We start from the raw sequence: 23,584 nt of genomic DNA, 5'->3' as shown, positions 1-23,584 counted from the left end.
ATGGACCACAACATCTGGATTCTTGCCCTCCCTCTCGAGAATAACCTGCACCCGATCTGAGATGTCTCAGACCCCGGCACCAGGGAAGCAACATACCATCCGAGACTCCCGATCTTCCCCACAAAATCTCCTATCTGCCCCCCTGACTACAGAATCCCCTATCACTACCGCTCTCTTCTCTTCCCTCCTCCCCTTCCTAGTCGCGGGTCCAACCTCAGTGCCAGAGACAGGACCACTGCAGCTTGTTCCTGGTAGGTCATCCCCACCAACAGTTTCCAAAACGGTATACTTATTTTTGATGGGAACAGCCACAGGGGTGCTCTTCTCTCTCTGTCTGCTCCCCCTGCCTCTCTTGACTGTCACCCATTTGCCTACCTGTCTTTTTGGTGTGACTGCCTCCCGATAACTCTTATCTATCTCTGCCTCTGCCTCCCAAATGATCCGTAGTTCATCCAGCTCCTGCTCCAATTCCCTAACTCGGTCTGATAGGAGCTGCAGCTGGATGCACCTATTGCAGGTGTGGTCATCAGGGACAACTGTGTTGACCCTGACCTCCCACATACTGCATATGGAGCATACCACTGCTCTAACCGTCTCCCCCATTACCTGATTCCAGATTAGTCAGAATAAATGAAAAGCAGGCTTCTTGCCGAAGTCCTCTTGCACCGAAGCCCACTGAGCCAAAGCCCAGCACTCTGCTCCTGCGCACTCCACTGCCCGCAGCTGACCTGCTGAGTTCTTCCAGCGTTTTGTGTGTGTTGCTTTGTGTTTCCAGCATCTACAAATTTTTTTGCATGTGTCACTCAGTGACTACATTACTGTGTACCTCCCGAACAGAATAGATACCTGTACCAACCCTTCGGTACCTCCACCCTCCCTATAACAAGTGGTTATTTGAGTTACTGTCATTTTCCTGTCAGCTTGAACCAGTCTGGCCATTCTTCTCTGACCTCTCTCATGAACAAGGCGTTTTTGCCCACAGAACTGCTGCTCACTGGATCTTTGTTTGTTTAGAGACTGATGTAAGTGAAAATCCCCGGAGATCAACAGTTTCTGATATACTCAAACCATCCTGTCTGGCACCAACAATCATTCTGCAGTCAAAGTCACTTAGATCACATTTCTTTCCTATTTTGATGTCTGCTCTGAACAACAACTGAACCTCTTTGACATGGCTGCATGCTTTTATGAATTGAGTTGCTACCACATGATTGGCTGGTGTACTGCATGAAGATGCTAACAGGAACTTGGAAAGCTACAAGCAATTCCAACTGCAGGACAAACGTAAAACAATAAATTGCTTGATATTTCAGAAATCTTCCTATGGCATTATATTTGTAATCTACTGTACTGTGTATTTTACCATTAAAAGAGCACAAAGCGAGGAAATTAACAGCTATTTTGAAAATACTCAGTTACTTTAGGCAATAAATAGAAAACATTTGCTTTTTCAATAAATCATACAAGCCTTTATACCTGAGTCGTGCCAGGAGTTCTTTTTCCTTCATTAAGAAGTCTAACAGAACCTTGCTGGCATAGTTGTAGGATTTTTCAATTTGTTCCACATATGCTCGTTCCTTCAGAGTATAGATCACTTCCTTGGCATCTGGACACGTCACATCCCGACCACATTCTCTGACAACATTAAGATATTTTCCTGCAAATATAAAGTATACAGTTCTGTATCTTCAGAGTGATGGCCAAAATGAAACACTTCCTTTTCTTCCATAGACCAGTGACTATATCCTGGGCTACTTGCCAACCAAGGCTGAGAAAATATTAAGTGAGAGAGAAAACAACTAAAAGTACCAGATCAATTTTTTTCAATTACGTAATCCTTGATGCATACTCGAAAGTAGGAAAGAAAGGAAGCAATTATTTACTGAGATACAACATGGAATAGGCCTTTCCAGTCTTTTGAGCTGCAACCAACTGATTTAACCCTAGCCTAATCACAGGACAATTTACAATGACCTATTAACCAGTACATCTTCAGGCTGGGAAGAAACGGGAGTATCCGGAGATAACCGTGTATTCCACGGGGAGGATGTACAGACTCCTTACTCCCACGCCCCAAGCTGTAATAGCGTTATGCTACTGTGGCATATGAGATTTTCTACTTCAAGGCTCCTTCACTACATCAAAAAAATTGCATATCCTTCATCAGTAATTTTTTATCTGATCAGGTAACAAAATTTATTAATTGTGCTGTGATAACATGTAATCCTCCTGTGAGACTGGGAATCCCTTACAAGATGTCCAAGAAGGAAATTACCTAAATACCAGCAGTTTTTCATGGTAGACCCTGCACTATTAGTTGTATTCCTGAAATACAAACACCTCTAATAGTAATTCTGTATTATTCTTATTTCATCCAATATAAATCCCTGACATTTTGTTGTCAAACACAAATGTTGAATCAATGTTACGGAAATTTAAATGTACATGCTCATCAAAATCTATTTAAATAATATATATTTGGAATTTCAAACTCTCCTGATGCAAACTCTGCCCACAGTTCCACTCCTTTTTAAGATGTTCACTCCTCAGGTTTCACGTTGAATACCAGATGCAAAATCTGCATGAACTGGTACAACTGGAGAGTGCAGAATGTAAAAAATATTGTTTTGAAGAATTGATTTCAAAAGGTGTAATTTTAGGCAATTTGATGAACAGGGCTGTAATCAACTTAAATTTTAAAAAAAACACTGTAATCAGTCTTGTCCAACACCCAAGTAATTATATTTTAAAAGCAATGAAGGGATTCATTGCCACTGTACTTGTCACTGTAAACCTCATGCGCTTCCACCAAGAACTCACTGTCCATTACAAATCTATAAAACCCTGCATAGAATAATATGCTAGTTATATTTCAAAGGATTTTAATAATATCAGTAAATCCGTCCTCATCTAGAAAACCTTAACTTTTGGAACCTCCCCAATGATCGCTAAACAAATGGAAATCTCCTTAACAGTTATTTGGACCTGGAACTGTGGCGAAGGATTCTGTGAATCATAGAACTACAATTGGTGCTTAAAATCCAACTGTATTTTGCATTGGTTTAGCTGATATGAATGAACAAAAACAGAACAACACAGAAACTTAAAAGTCAATATAAACTCTATACTGGACAAATTAATAAAAATGTGCAACAAATGATTATAATACCAGTTTTCTGCTGCATTAGCAAGTTCTTCCAGGGTAAGAAAAGCCAGAAAATCTTTTCCTTTCTATAATGGAAATCATGAAGACTTTAAATGTACATTGCAGTCGGATGTTAAACAATTTCATTTCCTTGAAGATTCTATCAGCTTTTCTTAATGCAGCCACAAAGCAAATCTTCCTTGTTTACTGAATGACTTATGAAGTGGAAATAATCTCGAAGATAAAATCAAAGTAAATTTATTATCAAAGTACATGTACGTTACTATATTCTACCTTGAGATTCAAAAATTAGATGTTTCATTTCTTTTCCAAAGTAATATGCTTGCTCAGTTCTTTAAACAAAACATGGAACTACTTAAGTCCTCCTGGTCATCACGTTGGTTCATCCTCGACCATAGCAACATTTCTGAGTAATATCAACTTGTATAAGTACAATATTAGCATTTATACAACAGTAACATTTTTCAGAAATGCTGGAGTACCAGTACAATTCCGATGTCAACAGTAAGTAGTTCGTCCTTGCCGTGGAATGTGTGTGTTTTCTCCAGGTGCTTCAGTTTCCTAACACAGTCATTGACTTAACGGTTATTGGTTAATTGGTCTCTGTAAATTGTCCTGTGATTAGGCTAGGGTTAAATTGGGGGCTGATGCATTCATTGGGCTGAAAGGTTCTATTCTGCACTGTATAAATAAATAAACAGACAAACTCCCGTCCAGGAAATCATTCTCCACAGCAAGATCAAATGCAAGCTCTTTATACAGAGAACTCCCCCTCGTTCACCCACTTGTTCCCTATTCCCAGGGTGGGCTAACTTATTCTTGCATCTCACCTCACCACACACACCTACTTGATTTTATTACATATGTGCTCAGTGTGATTTAATTAAGCTTCTCAGCTGCAATCTGCAGTAGTACATAACAGAATATTCAATGCATGCATGTATCCTCAGTAATTTATCCTGAATGTGACAAATCAACATTTGGGTTACAATCATGAAGAAATTACAATAAACTTATACTAGTTAAGTGTTTGGGTTTTTATTGCAATGTTTGCTTTGTTACGAATGAGCAGCAACTCTGATGGGCAGAAGGGTGCAAAGTCGCCCCCCCCCCTTTTTGAGAATCGCAAAATCGCTATTATTTCGGGTCTGATACCAAGGAAATGAGAGAGATAAACAGCTCATGTCAGTTAATGAGAGAGAGACAACGCAGGGATACACAAAAGTGGAATGTCTCCTCCTAACAAAAGTGGAACGGAACCACTGATTACTGCTATTGTCTCTTGGAGAAGGAATTGTGTATTGAGTACTGTACTATTCATTGAAACCCCTCAGGGGACAACCAGAGAGGTCTGGTTGATGGGTTGCATCATCCCAACCTGATTGACGCCTGAGACCCCGTGAGTGTGGATAAAAGTAAGGTCTGGGGAACACCCCTCAGACGCACCAGGAGAGACGCTACAAGACCGGTGGGGGCTTGTGTGTGTGTCCACCCTTGCCTGGGTGACGAGTCCTCCACGGAACGGTCTAGCTAAAGGACGGAGGGGTCATACGTGAATGGCCACAACAACAACGCATCGACGGATCAAGATCGTAAAAGGAAAGTCGGCAAGTCAATAGCTGCTACTCTCTCTCTCTCTTTCTCTCCAACAATTGCAACACAGTGATCAACAACTACTGCAGCCTGCATGAACTGAACTGAGCTTTATATTTCCATCAGACAATTCATTATCCCCTAGACAACGATAGAGCTTATTTCTTATTGATTATTATTATACCCGCACTTTTAGGTTTAGTATTGATGACGTATATTATCTGTATATTTGCATTGATATTATTTTTGTGTATTTTTACTAATAAATACTGTTAAAAATAGTATCATCAGTTTCATCTCCTGGATCCAATTGCTGTACCTGTGTCCTACTGCTTCTGTTTTAACTAATTTTCAGAAATCCCAAGTATTTAATCTCAAACGTGGCACCCGTCAGGGATGCCCCTTAAATCCTTTTCTCTTTGATTTGGCTATAGAACCTCTGGCGATAGCATTTCGAAACTGTCCTGAATTGACCAGGATTTGGAGAGGGGGTGTTGAGCATCAAGTTTCTCTCTATGCTGATGACTTATTACTCTTTCTCTCAAATCCGTCTACATCCTTACCTCTAATGTTTTCACTTCTTGACCAGTTTAGCCAGGTCTCTGGCTATAAACTTAATTTACATAAGAGTGAACTTTTCCCAATTAATAAAGAAGCACAAGAACCAACATTTCGTGATCTCCCTTTTAAAGTAGTCCATAATCAATTTACTTATCTTGGAATTAGTCACAAGGAAGTTTAAAGATCTCTTTCGTGAAAACTTTGCCAATCTTTCATATGCTATAAAACAGAATCTGGTACAATGGTCACCTCTATCTATGTCTTTGGTAGGTCGTATTAATGTTGTTAAAATGTACATTCTCCCCAAATTTTTATACTTATTTCAATCTATCCCAATTTTTATTCCTAAATCTTTTTTTGATTCCTTAGACTCTATTATTTTGTCATATTTGTGGCAGAATAAGCGTTCTAGAATTAATAAAATACATCTCCAAAAATCTAAAAAAGAGGGTGGCATGGCTTTACCTAACTTTCGCTTATATTATTGGGCAGCTAATATACGTTGTGCTACCTTTTGGTCTTTCTTCCACGGCCAACCCGAGTGCCCTAACTGGGTGGCAATGGAGTTGAGCTCCACTAAAGAATTATCTATCTCTGCACTTCTTGGCTCTGCACTCCCTAGTAGTCTGCCCAGATCAATAGCTAATCCTCTCGTTAGACACACTTTGCGTATATGGGCTCAGTTCAGGAAATGCTATGGCTTCCAGGGGTTTTCCGTTTCCAGCCCTGTCGCACATAATCACCTTTTTTTACCTACTACGTACGATTCAGCATTCCATGTTTGGTATAGGAAGGGCATTAGACATTTTGAAGATCTTTTCATTGATAATCGCTTCGCCTCTTTTCAGCAGCTCTCTGTTAAGTTCAATCTGCCTAACGCTCATTTTTTCAGATATCTCCAAATCCGACACTTTATTGCTCCTTTAATTCCTAACTTTCCTGAAATGCCTGCGAAAAATGCTATGGACTTATTTCTTTCCATCAATCCACTAGGTAAAGGTTTAATATCAATTATCCGAGATAAACTAGCAGCCTTACGACGGGCCCCTGTGGATAAAATTAAAATGGCCTGGGAGCAGGATTTAAATATCTCCTTATCCGAGGAGAGCTGGGACTCAGTTCTCAAATCGGTTAACTCAACCTCTCTTTGTGCTCGCCATTGCCTTTTACAGTTTAAGATTGTTCATACAGCCCATATGTCTAAATCTAAACTATCTCGATTCTACCCTAGCATTAGTCCGCTCTGTGATAAATGCAAGAGGGGCGTGGCCGCTCTCATCCATATGTCCTAGTTTGGAGAAATTCTGGAAAGATGTCTTCACTACGTTATCGTGTTTTCTGAATCAGCGCCTAGAACCAAACCCCTTAATTGCTCTGTTCGGTTTTTGGGGCGAGACAGATTTATGTCTGGGTCCGACCAAATGCCGAATATTATCCTTTGCCTCTCTCCTGGCTAGACGCTTGATCCTCCTTAGATGGAGAGATGTTGCCCCGCCCACTCATGCGCAATGGCTTAACGACATTATGGCCTGCTTGGACCTCGAAAAAATTCATTATTCAGTTCTGAATTCGGATCTAAAGTTCCATAAGGTCTGGGGACCTTTTATCGAGTACTTTCATAACCTTCCTCTTGACTAGGGGGTTTTGTTTTTTTTCATCTTCTTTTCGGTCCCTTGCTTTCAGCTCCTTTTTTTTCTGGCAGTAGGCATTATTATCCTCTGTTGCTAAGTGTATTCACAGTCTGGGAGTTTGACTGTTCTGACTTATACTCTCTATATTGTGTTGTGGTTGGTCTGGAGTTGTTGTTGTTTTTTCTTGTGTTGTGGGGCTTGGGGAGGATACTAAGCTTACTTGTCTTTAATTTAGGTGCTTTTTTGTTAATTCTCTTCCTTTGTAGCATATTGTTATTGTATGCTTAATTTTGCACTGTATTAATGTTCCTCATTGGGATTTGGGGTTTTTAATTTGTAAAATGTTTTGAAAAACAATAAAAAAACTAATTTAAAAAAAATAGTATCATCAGACTTCAACGGATACTCCTATCTTTGCTGGTAAGATACCCAGTTACGGGGTTCGTAACAGCGTGAATTAAAAAATATTTTGATATTAAAATAAATTCACTTCAACCATAAAGGATTATTTACATTTATTGAGTTACACAAGGTTACACATAAATAATGAAAAAAACAATCAGTAAGTATTGCATTACCTGTACTAAGTATCTTATCTGCCAACTTCTGCAGGAAGGAGGGGATTCGGTGCTGGATGATGGTATATCGCTGATCCCAGTACTTGTCATTGTAATCCTCCTGAATCTTTTCCTTTTTAAGTTCATGCTCCTCTACCATGAACTCGCTGCCCATTACAAAGATCAATCAGTTTAATTTTATAATGCAAAGAACGATTAGTCCAAAAACTTAAAAATCTCCAAGCAGAACAGGTTGGTGTATTTTTCGACAGAGTGAATATTTTCCTTTCTAATGATGGAAATTGTCTACATTTTATGAAAAGTAAAACCTATTGGATCCCTGCTAATAAAGTCCACTTCTTCCCCAGTCGCATAACTAAGGATTCTTGGTCAATCATCATTTAATCCTTTGGAGTAACAGCAACAAGATGCAGAGTGTGAAGTTGGAGAAGAATGATTTCTTGAACTGTAGAATGGAATTAAGGTATGACCAAGTAAAGGTGTGGAAAAATAAAGGTGTCAATTCCCAACAGCTTTAATGGCATTAATGTATTGACTACAGTGTTCCTGGAATGAAGATTATAGTGTCAAGCTCAGATAGGAAAAAAAATGCAATTATTATTCTTGGATTGATTGCTGGAAGGAGATTTGCTAGAGGTACAAGTTCATAACAGTTCAAATGGCGGGAAGCTATCCTCATAAGCAGACAATTCAAGAGCTTTAAAAGCAGGAAATTTTTCAGCGGGAGTAGTTGATTGGAGTACTGCGCAGATGCAATAGGAGCATTCCTGCGCAAGTCCGGTGAAGAGCTTGAAGAGTCTCTGTTAAGGACATACTGCCTGGCGGAGCAGTCATCGTGGGAGCAGTCTTCAGAGTAGTCTGAGTTGGAGTAGTAAGGTTTTGACTCAACAAGGCTTCGGCAAAAACAGGCAGAGGCAATGTAAGTAGGTAAGTTCATTCTTTGTTGTTATTTAAATCTTGAGAGGATAAAGATAAGTCTACAGAACCAGTGTTCTGCTCTGGGTGTCAGATGTGGGATTTCTGGGAGACTTCCAGCCTCCCCATTGGCCACATCTGCACCAGGTGCATCGAGATGCAACTCCATTGGGACCGTGTTAGGAACTGGAGCCACAGCTCAAAGACCTTCAGCCTGTTAGGGAGCTACAAGATGGAAGTCACTTCAAAGCTACAGGAGACAAATAAATGGGTGACCGTCAGGAGAGGAAAAGGAGAATGCCAAAGCACCCTTGTGGCCGTCTCTCTTAACAAGTACTCCATTTTGAGTACTGTTCATGGGGCTGGGGGGGGAAGGAAACGACCTCTCTGGGAGAAGCAACAGTGCCCATGCCTCTAGCACTGAGCCTGGCCCTGTGGCTCAGAAGAGGAGCAGTAGTAATAGGGGACTCTATAGTTTGGGAGACTGATAGGTGATTCTGTGGATGTGAAAAGGAAACACAGATAGTAGTTTGCTCCCAGGTGCCAGGATCCACGATGCTGCGATATTTCTGAAAGCATCCACAATATCCTGAAACGGGAGGGGGAGCAGCCAAAAGTAGTGGTACATATTGGTACCAATGATATAGGTAGAAAAAGAGAAGAGATCCAGAAAAAAGAATATAGGAAGGAAGCCAAGAAGCAGGACCTCAAGGGTAGTAATCTTGGGATTGCTGCCTGTGCCACACAATAGTAGGATAGGAATAGAATGAGGTGGAGGATAAATGCATGGCTGAAGAATTGAAGCAGGGGCTGGGATTCAGATTTCTGGATCATTGGGACCTCTTCTCAGGCAGGTGAGACCTGTACAAAAGGGACAGATTGAACTTGACAATACTCTTGCGATCAGGTTTGCTGGAGCTGTTGGGAGTAGTTTAAACTAATAGGACAGGGAGATGGGAACCAGGATGATAGAGCTGAGGATGCTCCAGCAGGTTTACAAATAGATGATGGATGTAACATGCATGTAAGGAAGGACAAGCCAGATACAGACAGAGCAAAGAGTTAGATTGTACCACAGAGGCAAAATTCAAAGTGCAAAATAGGTAGGACTGAAGGTGCTGTATTTAAATGCATGTAGCATTAGAGATTGGTTGATATGATGTGGGCATAATTGAATTGTGGCTGAAAGACGACCATAGTTAGGAGCTTAACATCAAAGGATATACTTTGCATCAAAAGAACAGGCATGAAGGCATAGGCAGTGGAGTGGCTGTTGTAAGAGATGGAATTACATCTTAAGAGGCAACATAGCGTTAGAGAAATTTAAATCTTTGTGGGTGGGTTTAAGAAACTGCAAGGGTAAAAGAAGCAATATGGAAATCATATATAGGCCTCCAAATTGTAGTGAGATGTGGGGTTGAGTATTACCATATTTATCTACCTTGTGTTCTATATACATATATATATAAAAAAGGGGATTTGGAAAATCAGGTTGGTGTCAGATCACAAGAGCAGGAATTTGTTGAATGCATACGAGATGGCTTCTTAGGGCAGCTTGTGCTTGAGCCTACTCAGGAAAAGGCAATCTTAGATTGGATGTTGTATAGTAACCCAGCTCTTATTAGGGCTTAATGTAAAGGAACCCTTAGAAGACAGTGATCATAATATGACTGAATTCATACTGCAATTTGAGAGGGAGAAGCACAAGTCACATGTATCAGTATTGTAATGGAATAAAGGGAATTACAGAGGAATGAGAGAGGAGCTTGTCCAGATGGACTGAAGGAAGATACTGGAGGAATTCTTTTAGCCAGAGAGTAGTGAATCTGTGGAATGCTCTGCCACAAACTGAGGTGGACGCCCAGTCATGGGTATACTAAAGGGGGAAGTTAATCATTTCCTGATTGGTAAGGGCATCAAAGATTATGGCAAGAAGGCAGGTGTAGTAGGTCATCCATGATGGAAAGGTGATGCAGACTCGATGGGCTGAATGGCCTAATCCTGTTCTTCTGTCTTATGGCTTATAAATAACTGGGATTAAGATTTTGCATGAAAGAATCAAGGGGAATAGATAAAACTTCATTGCAGTAGGTAGTGGTGGCCAAGGAATCTGTGTTCTAAAGGGACTTTTGGGCAGGGGCGTGTGGGAAGAACGATGGAGTAAGGGCAGAGAACGGGATGAAATGGTGACGCAGCAGTTAGCGCAATTACTGATTGGTCGTTTCATACCAACCGCTGTATCTAAAGTTCATACATTCCCCTCATGACTGCATGGGTTTCCTCTGCGTGCAAAAATGTACTGCTTAGGGTTAGTGAGTTCATGGGCATGCTATGTTGGTGCTGGAAGCGTGGTGATATTTGTGGGCTCCTGCAGCACATCACAAACAATGATACAAATGACTTGTGAAAATATATGTTTTGATGCTTTGATACAAGTATGAAAAATAAAGTTAGAGTACATATTGCTCTACACTTAATGGTCAAAATGTCACGTTTTGGTGCTGCAGCAATGCTCTACTCTGGAACTAATCTTACGGGGATAGAGGGTTTTCAATATTGATCTTATACCTGTAAGGATCCTGTATAATTCCCCTGTAGATCCATTTTTCTAAAATTTCAAAGTACGGAACACTTGCTGCCTTGGTTAGGTAGAGGCACAACTCCTGTGCCTGGTTGTCACCTGTGTAGTTAAATGTTCTGTCATGAAGCACACTCAGCGTTGATCCTCCCATACATTCTCCTTTCTCCACAGAGGTAGCTAGAACAGAACACAAGGTAGATAACAATCAGGTATTTATATTTTGCAGAAAATACTTCCTGCAGTTGCTAGAAAATAAAAGAAATTCCTACTGACTATGAATAAGTTTGAAGCTATTAAATGCTTTCACATTTCAAACAAGGATTATTCTTACTTAACAATCTTCAACAATTCTTTGCAATGCTTTAGTTAGTATAAACAATTTATTTTCATTTTATTTATTTAAAGATACTGCATGGAATAGGCCCTTCTGGCCCTTTGAGCCGTGCTGCCCAGCAACCCCAATTTAACCCTAACCCAAACATGGGAAAATTTACAATGACCAATTAACCTAATCAGTATGTCTTTGAATGGTGACAGGAAACTGAAGGATCCAGAGAAAACCCACGCATTCCACAGGGAAGACATACAGAGACTCTTTACAGAGGATGCTGGGATTGAACTCTGAACTCTTGACACCACGAGCTGTAATAGTGTCACGCTAACTGCTATGCTACAGTGGCATCCAAATTTTCTACTTGTACTTGCTGCTCTATTGAAAACAATGGGTTAAAATGCATGGATAAACTGCCTTTGGTTTCATTTCAAAACTTTTGATGCTTGTCCTTACATAGAAATTATAAATAAGCAAATAATTACAAAATACATACAAGGATAGGGATAACATAATACCTATTGATGCCAGAATTTCCATTGTTCTAATGGTTGGTTGAACATAAAACCAAAGCTTCTGTAATGATAGCAGTCCTTGTCTCTGCAAGTGTTCCAGTTGTGTTACAAGGATCATGTACTCCTTCACAAGTGTCCGCATTGCTGCAGCTAAAGCATGGTTTACTTGGCCATATTCAAATGATGACTTATCTTCAATGAACCTGCAACAACATTCAAAACAATTATCAAAGCTGGAAAACAGACAGTCTGTCTTACATGCTCCCTTAAGAGTGCAAGAGGAAGCAATAATAGACCTCCTGTTGGGAACTGGAGGAGACCAATATGAACAGCATCTCCACAATGACAAAGCAACACCAACTCCGTTGATTCCTAACTCATGTCTCCTCAAACAGATCTATCACTCCCATTTAAAGGAAGGTCAACGAGCCTCTAGAGGGCAAAGGAAATGCTTCAAAGATAACATTAAAATCAGCCTGAGAAAATTCAACATTATATTTAAAAACTGGGAAGATTTTGCTCAATAGATGCACCTGGAGGAAATCTGTTCAAGAGTGAACTGTGCTATATGACAGTGACCTCCGTTGTGCCGTGCAGAACAACTGGCAGCTGCTAAAGGATAGAATGAACAACCCAAAAGACCCAACAACTAACCAGACCACCACTTACTCTTGCCCTCACTGTACCAGAACATGGGAATCCACGTTTGGCCTCTACAGGCATCTGAGGATCCAGCAGTAGACAAATCCTTAGCAGAATACCATAATCGACTTGAGTAATCGTACGACTATATCTGGTCTACAGTGCGCCACAGCCCAAGTCTGTACACCTGCTTGAGGACAAGATCTGTTAACATTTGTGACTTGCCTACCTGGTAACAGAGGAATAGCTTGCTGCTATTGGAAGGATCCTATTCACAAGCTCCTTAACAGACATGTCCAGTGTGGGGTCAACTGTAAAGCATCGGCTGTGCTTGCCCATCAGTGGTTGGGCTGTGATGTATTTTCCATCTACTCCGATCAAAATGTAGAGCAGATCTTCAACTATCATTTGTTCTTGTGTAGCAAGAGGAACAGTCCCTAATGGAAAAGGGAAGTTTAATGTTGAAACAAATATAATGTACTAAGTTTTCATAGTCACAACAGTTTGCTCTAAAAGACTTGGTACCAAATTTTTCTACATGTTATAATCAGGCTTATTGTCACCATGACAAATGCTGACACATTGTTGTTTTGTGGCCACAGTACAATCCAACAGATAAAATATACTATAAATTACAATAAGAAATTATATATTAAAATTAAATAAATAGTGCAAGAGCTGCATCTTAAAAACGGTATAAAGGAAGCCATGGTAAACCATAGATGGTGTAGATTTCTAGTACATAAGACATAGAGCAGAATTACACCATTTAGCCCATTCAGTCTTTACCACCATTCCATCATGGCTGATTTATTTTCTCTGTCAACCCCATTCTTCTGCCTTCCCCCCATAACCTTTGACAGCCTTACGAATCAAAAACCCATCAACCTTTACTTTAAATATACCCAATGACTTGGCCTCCACAGCCATCTCTGGCAATGAATTCCATAGGTTAACCACCCCTTGACTAAAGAAATTCCTCCTCTTTCAGCTACAACTCAAAGATGCCCTCATCATATCTATCAATCTCTAACTGTGCTACAAGATCATCTACCTTATACCATATACTGCATGTATTCACATATAACATCTTCAGTTCTGTATTCATCACCCTTTTTGATTTTGCCCCTATGTTACTGAAAGTTTAATTCTTATCCCTATCCAAACAACAGTGCATCTACTTTTATAGCAACTGCCTCATCCCTTCAACCTCTGCCCTTTTAGATATTAGTGAAATTCAGCAATAGACTTTCCAAACTTAGAAAACCAGTTATTCAAAGGGACTATTTAGATAGGCGATGCTCAGTGATTTAGATAGAGCACATGGGAGATGGCTTGACAGATTAAAGCTTGGCATGTTTCCGTATGGGTAGACATATCTGAAAAAGGTCAGGGTACAACCAGCATGTATCTTCAGGTTACCTGCAATCCTTTCCTAATTTCAACAGTCAAATAAATTATTTATTAAATTTCAAAACAAGGATAAAAGTTAAGTGAAATATGACTCCACCCCAGACCTTGGATTGATAAGGTTAATAAGAATAACCAAAGAGTGGAAAAGCCATCCAGAATATTTTCTTCTCAGCAGTCACCATGACAAATGTTGACATATTGTGTGTAGTTAATGGATATTAACACCTAAAGAATTAACTTGTTCACTTTTGCAGCAGGGAAAAAATAACAGAGGAATTATAAGCACAAGACAATCCACAAATGCTGGAAATCCAGAGTAACACACACACAATGCCAGAGGAGTTCAGCAGGTCAGGCAGCATCTATGGAGAAAAACATACAGTTGACATTCTGGTCAAGACCCTTCATCAAAACAATTATATATTTTTTTATAAACCAATTCTGCTACAGGTTTTAGTGAGATGGAATGAAGCTGAATTTTTGCAGCATATATAGAAATGCCCAAAGGTGCATAATATAAGCTTTATTTGAATAGAGCATTCACAGCTTTAACACAGTAGGGAAGGTATTAACAGTTGGTGAGATTGATGGTTGTGATGGACAAAAGCACCATTTCACTACAAGATTAAATATGATTACAAGTTCAAACAACATTTCCTTTATCATATCAATATTTCCAAATTAAATAGGTTTGATATTCATTAACCTAATCAGGACAGTATATAAAAATAATTCTACTTTCAAGTTTGATGTTGAATGAGGTTTAATTCTACTTAGTCTACCTACCGATAGAAACTATGGTTTCAGTGATTGGACTGGAACTGGTTATGAAGTCCCCCAGAAGCGCCGACCTCTCGTATACCCAAGTTGGGAAATGAGGGATGATCACCCCTGGATTCTTTTTGATGTGTTTGTCACGAAGGAGTTTGCGAACTACTTCCAGTGGCTAGAAATTAAAATTTACAAAATACTTTATGTGTGATTCAATTTACTGTAAGTACAACATTCTGACCAGATCCACAGTAGAGTAGTGGTCAGCACAGTTTACAGAACCAGTGATCAGAGCTCAGCTCTCGCCACTGTCTGTATGGAGTTCCTATGTTCTCCCTGTAACCATATGGGTTTCCTCCAAAGGCGGGTTAGGGCAAATAAATTGTGGGCATGCTATATTGGTGCTGGAAACATGACGACATTTGAGGGTTGCCCCCAGCACATCCTCAGACTTGTTGGTTGTTGATGCAAATAATGCATTTCACTGTATATTCCAATATTTTAGACCTTAAGACACAGGAGCAAAACTTGGCCATACAGCCCATTGGACTTGTTCTGCTATTCCATCATAGCCTATTTATTATCCCTCTCACCACCATTCTCCAATCTACTCCTTATAACCTTTGATACCCTGACTAATCAAGACCTATCAACCTCTGCCTTAAATATACCCAGACTTGGCCTGCACAGCCGTCTGCGGCAATAAATCCTATAGATTCACCACCCTCTGGCTAAAGAAAATTTTCCTCATCTCTGTTCAAAAAATAGATGTCTCTCTACTTTGAGATAGTACCCTCTGGTCCTCATTATTGGAAACATCCTCTCCACATCCACTCTTTCTAGGCCTTTCAATATTCAGTATATTTCAATGAGATCCCCCGTCATTCTTCTAAATGCCCACAAACACAGGCACAGAGCCATCAAACACTCTTCGTATGCTAACCTTTTCATTCCTGGATTAATTCTTTTGAACCTTCTCTGAACCCTCTCCAATTCCAGCACACCTTTTCTTAGGTAAGGGGCCACAAACTGCTCGCAATACTCCAAGTACAGACTGAACAACGCCTTATAAAGCCTCAACTTACATCCTTGCTCTTATATTCTAGTCCTCTCAAAATGAATGCTGACAATTGCATTTGCCTTCCTTACTTCTGGCTCAAACTGCAAGTTAACTTTTAGAAAGTTCTGCATGAGGACTCCCAAGTCCCTTTGCATTTCTGATTTTTGCATTTTTTGGCAATTTAGAAAAGTAGTCCACACCTTTATTCCATCTACAAAAGTATGACCATTCACTTCCCTGCTCTATATTCTATCTGCCACTTTTTTGCCCATTCTCCCAATCTAAGTGCTTCTGCAAATACCCTGTTTCTTCAACATTACATTCCCTTCCACCTATCTTCATAGCCTCTCTACTTCCTCAAAACTAACTGTCCCTCCACCTACCTCCATATTGTCCTCAAACTTTGCAACAAAGCCATCAATTCCATCATCTGAATCACTGACATATAATGTAAAAAGAATCCGTCCCAACACAGATCTTTATGGAGCAACACTAGTCACTGGCAGCTAGCCAGAAAAGGTTCCTTTTATTCCCACCCTTTGCCTCCTGCCAATCAGCCACTGCTTTATCCATGCTTGAATCTTTCCTGTAATACCATGGGCTTGTAGCTTGTTAAGCAGCCTCAGTGTGGCGCCTTATCAAAGGCCTTCTGAAAAATCCAAGTACACCAAATCAACCAATTCTCCTTTGTCTATCTGGCTTGTAGTTTCTTCAAAGAATTCCAACAGATTTGTTAGGCAAGATTTCTCCTTAAGGTACTATGCTGACTTTGGCATATTTGGTCGTGTGCTTCCAAGTACAATGAAACATCATTCTTGGTAATAAACCTCAACATCTTTCCAACCACATAAGTCAAGCTAACTGGCCTATAATTTCCTTCCTTTGTCTCCCTCCCTGCTTAGAATGGGGTGATATTTGCAATTCTTCAGTGATTCTTGAAAGATCACTACTAATGCCACCATAATCTATTCAGCTTCCTCTTTCAGAACTCTGGGGTGCAGTCCAGGTGATTTATATACTTCTCAGCTTCCTAAGCATGTTCTCCTTAGTAATAGAAACAACACTCACTTTGGCCCCTGACAGTCTTGCACTTCTGGCATTCTGCTAGCACCTTCCACAGTGAAGTCTAACACAAAATACTTCCTTTTGTTTGTCCGTTATTTCTTTGCCCCTCATTACTACCTCTCTAGTGTCATTTTCCAACATCTACTTTTGTTTCTCTTTTATTCTATATACCCAAGAGAAAAAAACCTCTTTTATATTATTGGCTAGCTTGCCTTCATATTTAAGCTTTTCCTCTTTATGGCTTTATAGCTTATTTTCATATTCCATCTTTGCCTTATTAATAACTTTTTTTAGTTGCCTTGATTTTTTAAAAAATTCCCCAATCCTTTACCTTCCCTCTAATTTTTGCTATATCATATGCCCTCTCTCTTGCTTTTATGCTGTCTTTGACTTTCCTTATTAGACTCATCCTCCGTTTAGAATACTTCTTTGTTTTTGGGAGGTACCTTTCCTGAATTGCTCCCAGAAACTCCAGCCATTGCTGCTCTGCCATCATCCCTGCTAGTGGCCCCTTCCAATCAACTTCAGCCAGTCTCCCTCTCATGCCTCTGTAATTCAACTTACTTCATTGTAATACTGATACATCTGATTTTAGCGTCTCCTTCTCAAACTGCCAGGAAAATTCTATTATATTGCCTAAGGGTTCCTTTTTCCTTAAGCTCGCTAATTGAATCTGAGTTATTACATAACATCCAATTCAAAATAGCCTTTCCCCTACAGGAGCTGCTCTAAAAAGCCATCTCATAGGCCTTCCACAAATTCTCTCTCTTGGGATCCAACACAACCAGATTTTCCCAATCTACCTGCATAGTGAAATCCACCATGACTATTGCAACATTGCCCTTTTTACATGTCTTTTCTAACTCCCGTTGCAATTTGTAGCCCACATCCTGGTTACCGTTCAGAGCCTGTATAGAACTCCTATTAGGGTCTTTTTAACATTGCAGTTTCTTAACTCTACCCACAAAGATTCTACGTCTTCTGATCCAATGTCACCTCTTTCTAAGGATTTGATTTCTTTTTTTAAAACCAACAGAACCACACCCCCCCTCTGCCTAACTGCCTGTCCTTTTATGTATCCTTGGATGTTAAGTTCCCAACTATGATCTTTTTCAGACATGACTCAGTGATACTGATAACATACCTGCCAATCTGTAACTGTGCTACAAGTTAATCTACCTTATTCCACATACTGTGTGCATTCAAATATAATATATTCAATCCTGTATTCATCAACCTTTTTGATTTTGCTCCCATGTTACAGTTTAACTCATCCCACTGACTGCAATGTTTCCCTACCATCTTCCTGTCCATCCTCACACTCGCTACACATTTCAGCTACTTTTATACCAACTGCCCATCCTCAGCCACATCACTATGGTTCCTGCCCCACTGCCAAATTCATTTACACCATCCCAAAAGCTCTAGCAAACCTGCCTACAAAGCTATTGGTCCCCGTCATGTTCATATGCAGCCTGTCTTTTTTGTACAAATCAGAAGCAAGAGAAAATCTGCAGATGCTGGAAATCCAAGCAACATAACACAAAATGCTGGAGGAACTCAGCAGGTCAGGCATCATGAATGGAAAAGAGTAAAGAGCCAAAGTTTCAGGCCAAGATCCTTCACCAGGATTGGAGAAGAAAAGATGAGAATTCAGAGTAAGAAAGTGGGACGGAGGGGAGGAAGAAAGGTGATAGGTGAAACGGGGGGAGGAGTGAAGTAAAGAGCAGGAAGTTGATTGGTGAAAAAGATAAGAGCTAGAGAAGAGGGCAACCTATTTTAATTCCATTTCCCATTTTGACATGTCAGTCTATGGCCTCCTCTACCGCAACAATGAGGCCACACTCAGGTTGGAGGAGCAACACCTTATATTCTGCCTGGGTACCCTTTAACCTGATGTGCGAACATTGATTTCTCGAACTTCCGGTAATTGTACCCTTCCCATCATCCCCCATTCCCATTCCCCGCCCCCCCCTCTCCTTATCTCCTTACCTGCCCATCACCTCCTTCTGGTGCTCCTTTCCCTTCCCTTTCCTCTAGGGTCTTCTGTCCTCTCCTATGAGATTCCCCCTTCTCCAGTTTATCTTTTTCACCAATTGACTTCCTTGCTCTCTACTTGAACCCTCCTCTGTCTCAGTTTCACCTATCACCTTGTATTTCTTCCTCCGCTCCCTCTTTTTTCTCCAGTCCTAATGAAGGACCTCTGCCGGAAATGTCGACTGTTTACTCTTTTCCATAGATGCTGCCTGGACTGCTGAGTTCCTCCAGCATTTTGTGTGTTTTGCTTTTTGTACAGGTAGTACCTTCGCCAGAAGAGATTCTAATGATCCAGAGATCTGAATCCCTGTCCTTTGCACCAATTCTTCAGCCACACATTCATCTGCCAGATCATTCTATTCTTACCTTCACTGGCATGTTTTTGTGTACATGAAGCAAATAAAGGAAGTATTTTTATTAAATGATTAAGTAACATGACCGTGGAATGTCATGAGCAATGCTCCACAATCCACAATGGAGGAAGAACAGCATTAATGTATTGTGCACAAAACACAAAACGAGTTCAGCAATGATCTAGTTCTTTTGCATTTTCACAGTCGGAAAGATCTCACAAAAGTACAAATATATTAAAGAAAACAACAGTCTCTTACCTGTTGCGAGTTTGAGCTAGTAGTGACACTACCCAGCTGCTTGCGGAGTTCCTCAAGCTCCTGCAGCGAGAGCTTAGCAGTTGTTGAAGGGACACTGAACGTTGCAGCACTGCTAGTCAAGACGTTGGTGGAGTGTTCTGCCCTGTCCTTTGCATTCTGTTGCAGGTACTGCAGGGTCTATCATAAAAACAAAAAGTTAATTTGCCTTTAAATTTGCAGAATTTAAATATCAAACATTTTTAACTCAATTTCTTGCTTCTAATTAACTAGGTGAACAATTTGGCCCTAGAATCTTTACAAAACCTATGCTCAGATAATTCCATCATTTCACTTTTCACCTAAGCTCATCCTGTTTCTAGTCCTACGATACAATTCAAGATCATTTAATGTTATTTCCAATACACAGGTGTAAAGGAGAATGAAATAATTCGGCTCTGATGCAACACACAAAAAAACAATAATATAAAGAACACAATAATTAAAAAAAAACACAATATATACAAATACCGAAGATAGTTTATAAATTGATTGTAAGTCCATAAAGTGATGGTAGGTAGGAGTGTCTGTACATAAGGTGACTCTGACAGGAAGTGATAAAGTAGTGGTGGCTAGGGGAGTGGAGGGGTGGGTTAGTGGGTGGAGGTGTTGATCAGACTTACTGCTTGGGGAAAGTAACTGTTTTTGAATCTGGTGGTCCTGGCATGGACTCAACATAGCCTCCTCCTTGAAGGGAGTGGGACAGACTGTGAATCTGATGAACAGCAACATCCTAGGAAGGGCCAGTGTCTATCCCATAGGTGTCACTGGGACACCTGCAGAAGCACAGTCCCGAATGTTGAAGTTCTCCGAGCTGAGCTTTCCCATGCAGTTCAGGGGCAGAGCACAAACTGCAAAACCCCCAATAGTTATCCTGGGAAAACTGCATATCGAATCTGTGCCAGGAAAGCAGAAGGACCGCTGAGAGTAGAGTTACGTACTAAAGAGCCAAAGGAAAACCAGAGCTGTTGGAAATCTAAACTATAAACAGAAAATGTTGGAGGGATTCAACAGATCAGATCACATTAGATGATGAATATTTCCAGATTTTTCTGCTTTAATTTTAAAATGTTAATTTAATATCAAAATTTAGTTCATTGTTCTTAAATTGCTTAATTTAAAAACTATTCTTAAAATTAGTTAAAATTTAAAAAAGAACTTTTAAAAAATAAACATTTGAAGGAAAACCTCCCTGTTTTACACAGAACACAGATGGATTTTAACTCTTAACAATATCACAGGTAAGTTTAATGAAGTTTCCAATAACCATTTCAATAAATGGAATCCAAAACCCTTACTTTATAGAATGTGACATAAATAGGTCAAAAATGAAGATTTACTTTAAAATTCATCACCTCTTTATCTTCAGTAAGTTTTGATAACAGATAAACCAGTGGATCCAGATTCCGAATGTTGATTGATTTTAGCTCATCATATTTCCTGAGAAATTCCTCTGGTGTTCTAGAGAACTCAGTAATTTTTACCTTAGTAAGTATAACAAATAAAACATTAGCTTTTATTCAGTTTTATACAAAGTTCTGTACTCTCTGCACTCTCCCTTAATCACTTCTGCAGCCCCTCCAACCACTATCAGAATTGGCCATAGCTGAAAATAATATCCCCTTTCACCGCATCCCACCATCGTCAAAACTACCCAGCACTCAGCAGGAGGATGCAGTACAATAAGACTTCATCACGTATCGCAGCATTCACCCATCACGTGTTTGCTAGCTCTCTGAAAGAACTCTCAATATAATTTCCTTTCCATGTCTGCTCAGTTTATTTGTCCCTCGTCCAATTCACTCTATGAAAAGCTATTATTGAATCTGTTTTTGCCATTCTATAGGTAGTGCATTCTAAACTTTTAATTATAATGTACATTGAAAACAATAAATTAAATTACTAGCAAATATGAAAGGCAGGGTAGGATGCATTACCTTTGCACTGTGAGAAGATACGGTAGTTGTGACATACGGAGTTCGATTTTTTTGAAGGAGATCAATATACACTTCAGCGCCATCACCACCACGAATTCGAAGCAAACTGAGCAATTCGTTCACATCGTGATGGATTCGGAATTCACTCATGGTGTTTTTCTACAAATAAAACAATGTAAATGCACTGAATTTGGTCAAAAGTGAAAATAATTCAAATCACAGCAATGACATCACACCTTTCAATACATCTAAATTCACCATTCGGCACCCTATGCTCAAAAGAAATTTGTTACATCAAATATTTGTCTAATAAAAAATTTTTAAAAAAGGAATAGCAGACATGGCCAATGGATTATATAAATTGCAGTGTTCTAAAACACAAGGGACTCTGCAGATGCTGGAAATACAAACCAACACAAACAAGATGCTGGAGGAACTCAGCAGGTCAGGCAGCATCTATGGAAGTGAATTAACAGTTGATGTTTCAGGCCGAGACTCTTCCTTCAAGATATATTCCTCTAATATTTTGTGTGTGTGTTGCAATTTAAGTGAAGTTGGCTCTCCTTTAACTGGTTTTATGTCAATTATACTGGATGAGTGAACTTTGACAGAAAATACTTTTAAAATAGTTAGACTTACTGATAAGAATAAAAAAGGATGGGATGCTTATGGAATAATTTAAATCTAACCCAGACCCAATCACGTGTAAATAATTTAAAAAATTGTAGATGGAAGGCTAAAAACACTGGAAACACACAGCTGAGGCACCACGGCCAATAAAGAAGCTACACACGCTTTAATTCCAAGATCCTTTGTCGGAGAAAGAAAAGCAAAATTAAGTTAGTTTTCAGAAACAGAGAAACTGGGAATATCAACCAAGTTAACTTCACAGCTGGATTATGCTTCTTTCTCCATTAACATTGCTAATAGCAAATCCAAGGGATGTAACCTAGCAAATCAGACTATACTGAGAAAAAGATAGCACAGCCCATTCTAATGTAATGTTAAACTGTTTCTCTGTCCACTGATGTTGCGACTATCTATGGAAATGAATAAACAGTCAATGTTCCAGGTCCAAGACCCTTCATAAGTCCTGTTTATTCATTACCACATGTGCTGCCTGACCTGTTGAGTTCCTTCAGCATTTTGTGTATTGTTGTAAACAATCAACTTCTACAGCCCACATTTAATTAATATTGGGAAAAAAATATACCACTAAGCTCTGACAATTACCACTAGGATATCGGCTAGAATTTTGTGACACATTCCAGAAGTAAAGTGAAAAGAGCTTAATTTTTGAATATTTGAGCACCTCATAATTAGAAAACTATTTACTAAATATTCTCGCTGACTACATGCAATGTATAGAAACTTAAATGTATTATTGATGTGTGCAATTTCAACATTATTACCTCATTACACAATGAATATGCTCATCTCAGTTCATGTGTAAAACATTGTGTGTGGATCTGCGGGAAACACGGGGGACTCGACTCCAATGTCGAGTTTATTTCTGCCCTCAGTGCGGTCCCGAGGGGAAATCCCACCCTCCAACATTGGCTCCTCCGGCCACTGCTCCCTCGCCTCACCGTCCCTCCCCTCACTGATGGCCATACCCGGACCCAGCCCATCAGCCCGGCCCCATCGTGGGCTCAGTGCCCAACCCATTCAAACCCCGGCCCCGGTACCCAGTACCCCGACTTGCGGGTACACGCCATCCGTAGCGGGACAGGGAAGACGGGTTTCAGGTCATCGGTGATGTGCACCGCATAGCGGACCCCGGACCCTTTACCCCTGGGCGCCCACGCTCCCACGGCGGCGTCAGATTCAAGCGGTTACCACCACCCCGGACAGGGGCCTTCCTCCACCTGCTGTCCCGCCCCTTACTCCATTTACCGGGCGCTGGTGGAAAGCTCTGATGCTTCTCCTCTCCCGCCCGCTAACGCCCTCTTTCCGTCGAGGCCAAAACAAAGCGTGCGCCGCCCTGCAGTGGCTCCGGGAAACCCAAGGCTCAGTCACTCGGTTCCGCCTTCGTCTTTCAAACAAAGGGACGGAACGCAGTCAGCAGCCGGCGTTAGGACCGCGGCGGCGGTGGCAGGAACGACAGTTGAGTTCGCCGCACGTATGCCAAAGTCGCCTGC

At 40.3% G+C, this 23,584-nt stretch overlaps 1 protein-coding gene across 2 annotated transcripts in view; it reads right to left on the bottom strand.

Annotated features, from left to right (window-relative positions):
• The window catches only part of tubgcp2 (tubulin gamma complex component 2), a 64,684-nt gene extending 41,177 nt beyond the window's left edge, over window positions 1-23,507 (bottom strand). The window contains exons 1-10 of one of the 2 annotated variants that reach the window (XM_073025697.1): window positions 23,340-23,507; window positions 21,444-21,602; window positions 20,862-20,990; window positions 19,471-19,647; window positions 14,713-14,872; window positions 12,743-12,950; window positions 11,875-12,074; window positions 11,013-11,202; window positions 7,530-7,675; window positions 1,477-1,657 (exon numbers count right to left, since the gene is read on the bottom strand). In XM_073025697.1, coding sequence (XP_072881798.1) covers window positions 1,477-1,657; window positions 7,530-7,675; window positions 11,013-11,202; window positions 11,875-12,074; window positions 12,743-12,950; window positions 14,713-14,872; window positions 19,471-19,647; window positions 20,862-20,990; window positions 21,444-21,593 — 1,541 coding nt within the window. In that variant the 5' untranslated portion in view covers window positions 21,594-21,602; window positions 23,340-23,507. Of the gene's footprint in view, window positions 1-1,476; window positions 1,658-7,529; window positions 7,676-11,012; window positions 11,203-11,874; window positions 12,075-12,742; window positions 12,951-14,712; window positions 14,873-19,470; window positions 19,648-20,861; window positions 20,991-21,443; window positions 21,603-22,855; window positions 23,255-23,339 lie in introns of those variants that run through there. The other variant, XM_073025698.1, reaches the window with a different exon arrangement.
• Between the last annotated feature and the right edge of the window lie 77 nt (window positions 23,508-23,584).

This window comes from Hemitrygon akajei, chromosome 21 (genome assembly GCF_048418815.1).
Source record: "Hemitrygon akajei chromosome 21, sHemAka1.3, whole genome shotgun sequence".
Classification (NCBI taxonomy): domain Eukaryota; kingdom Metazoa; phylum Chordata; class Chondrichthyes; order Myliobatiformes; family Dasyatidae; genus Hemitrygon; species Hemitrygon akajei.
This window is presented reverse-complemented; position numbering and strand designations above follow the sequence as displayed.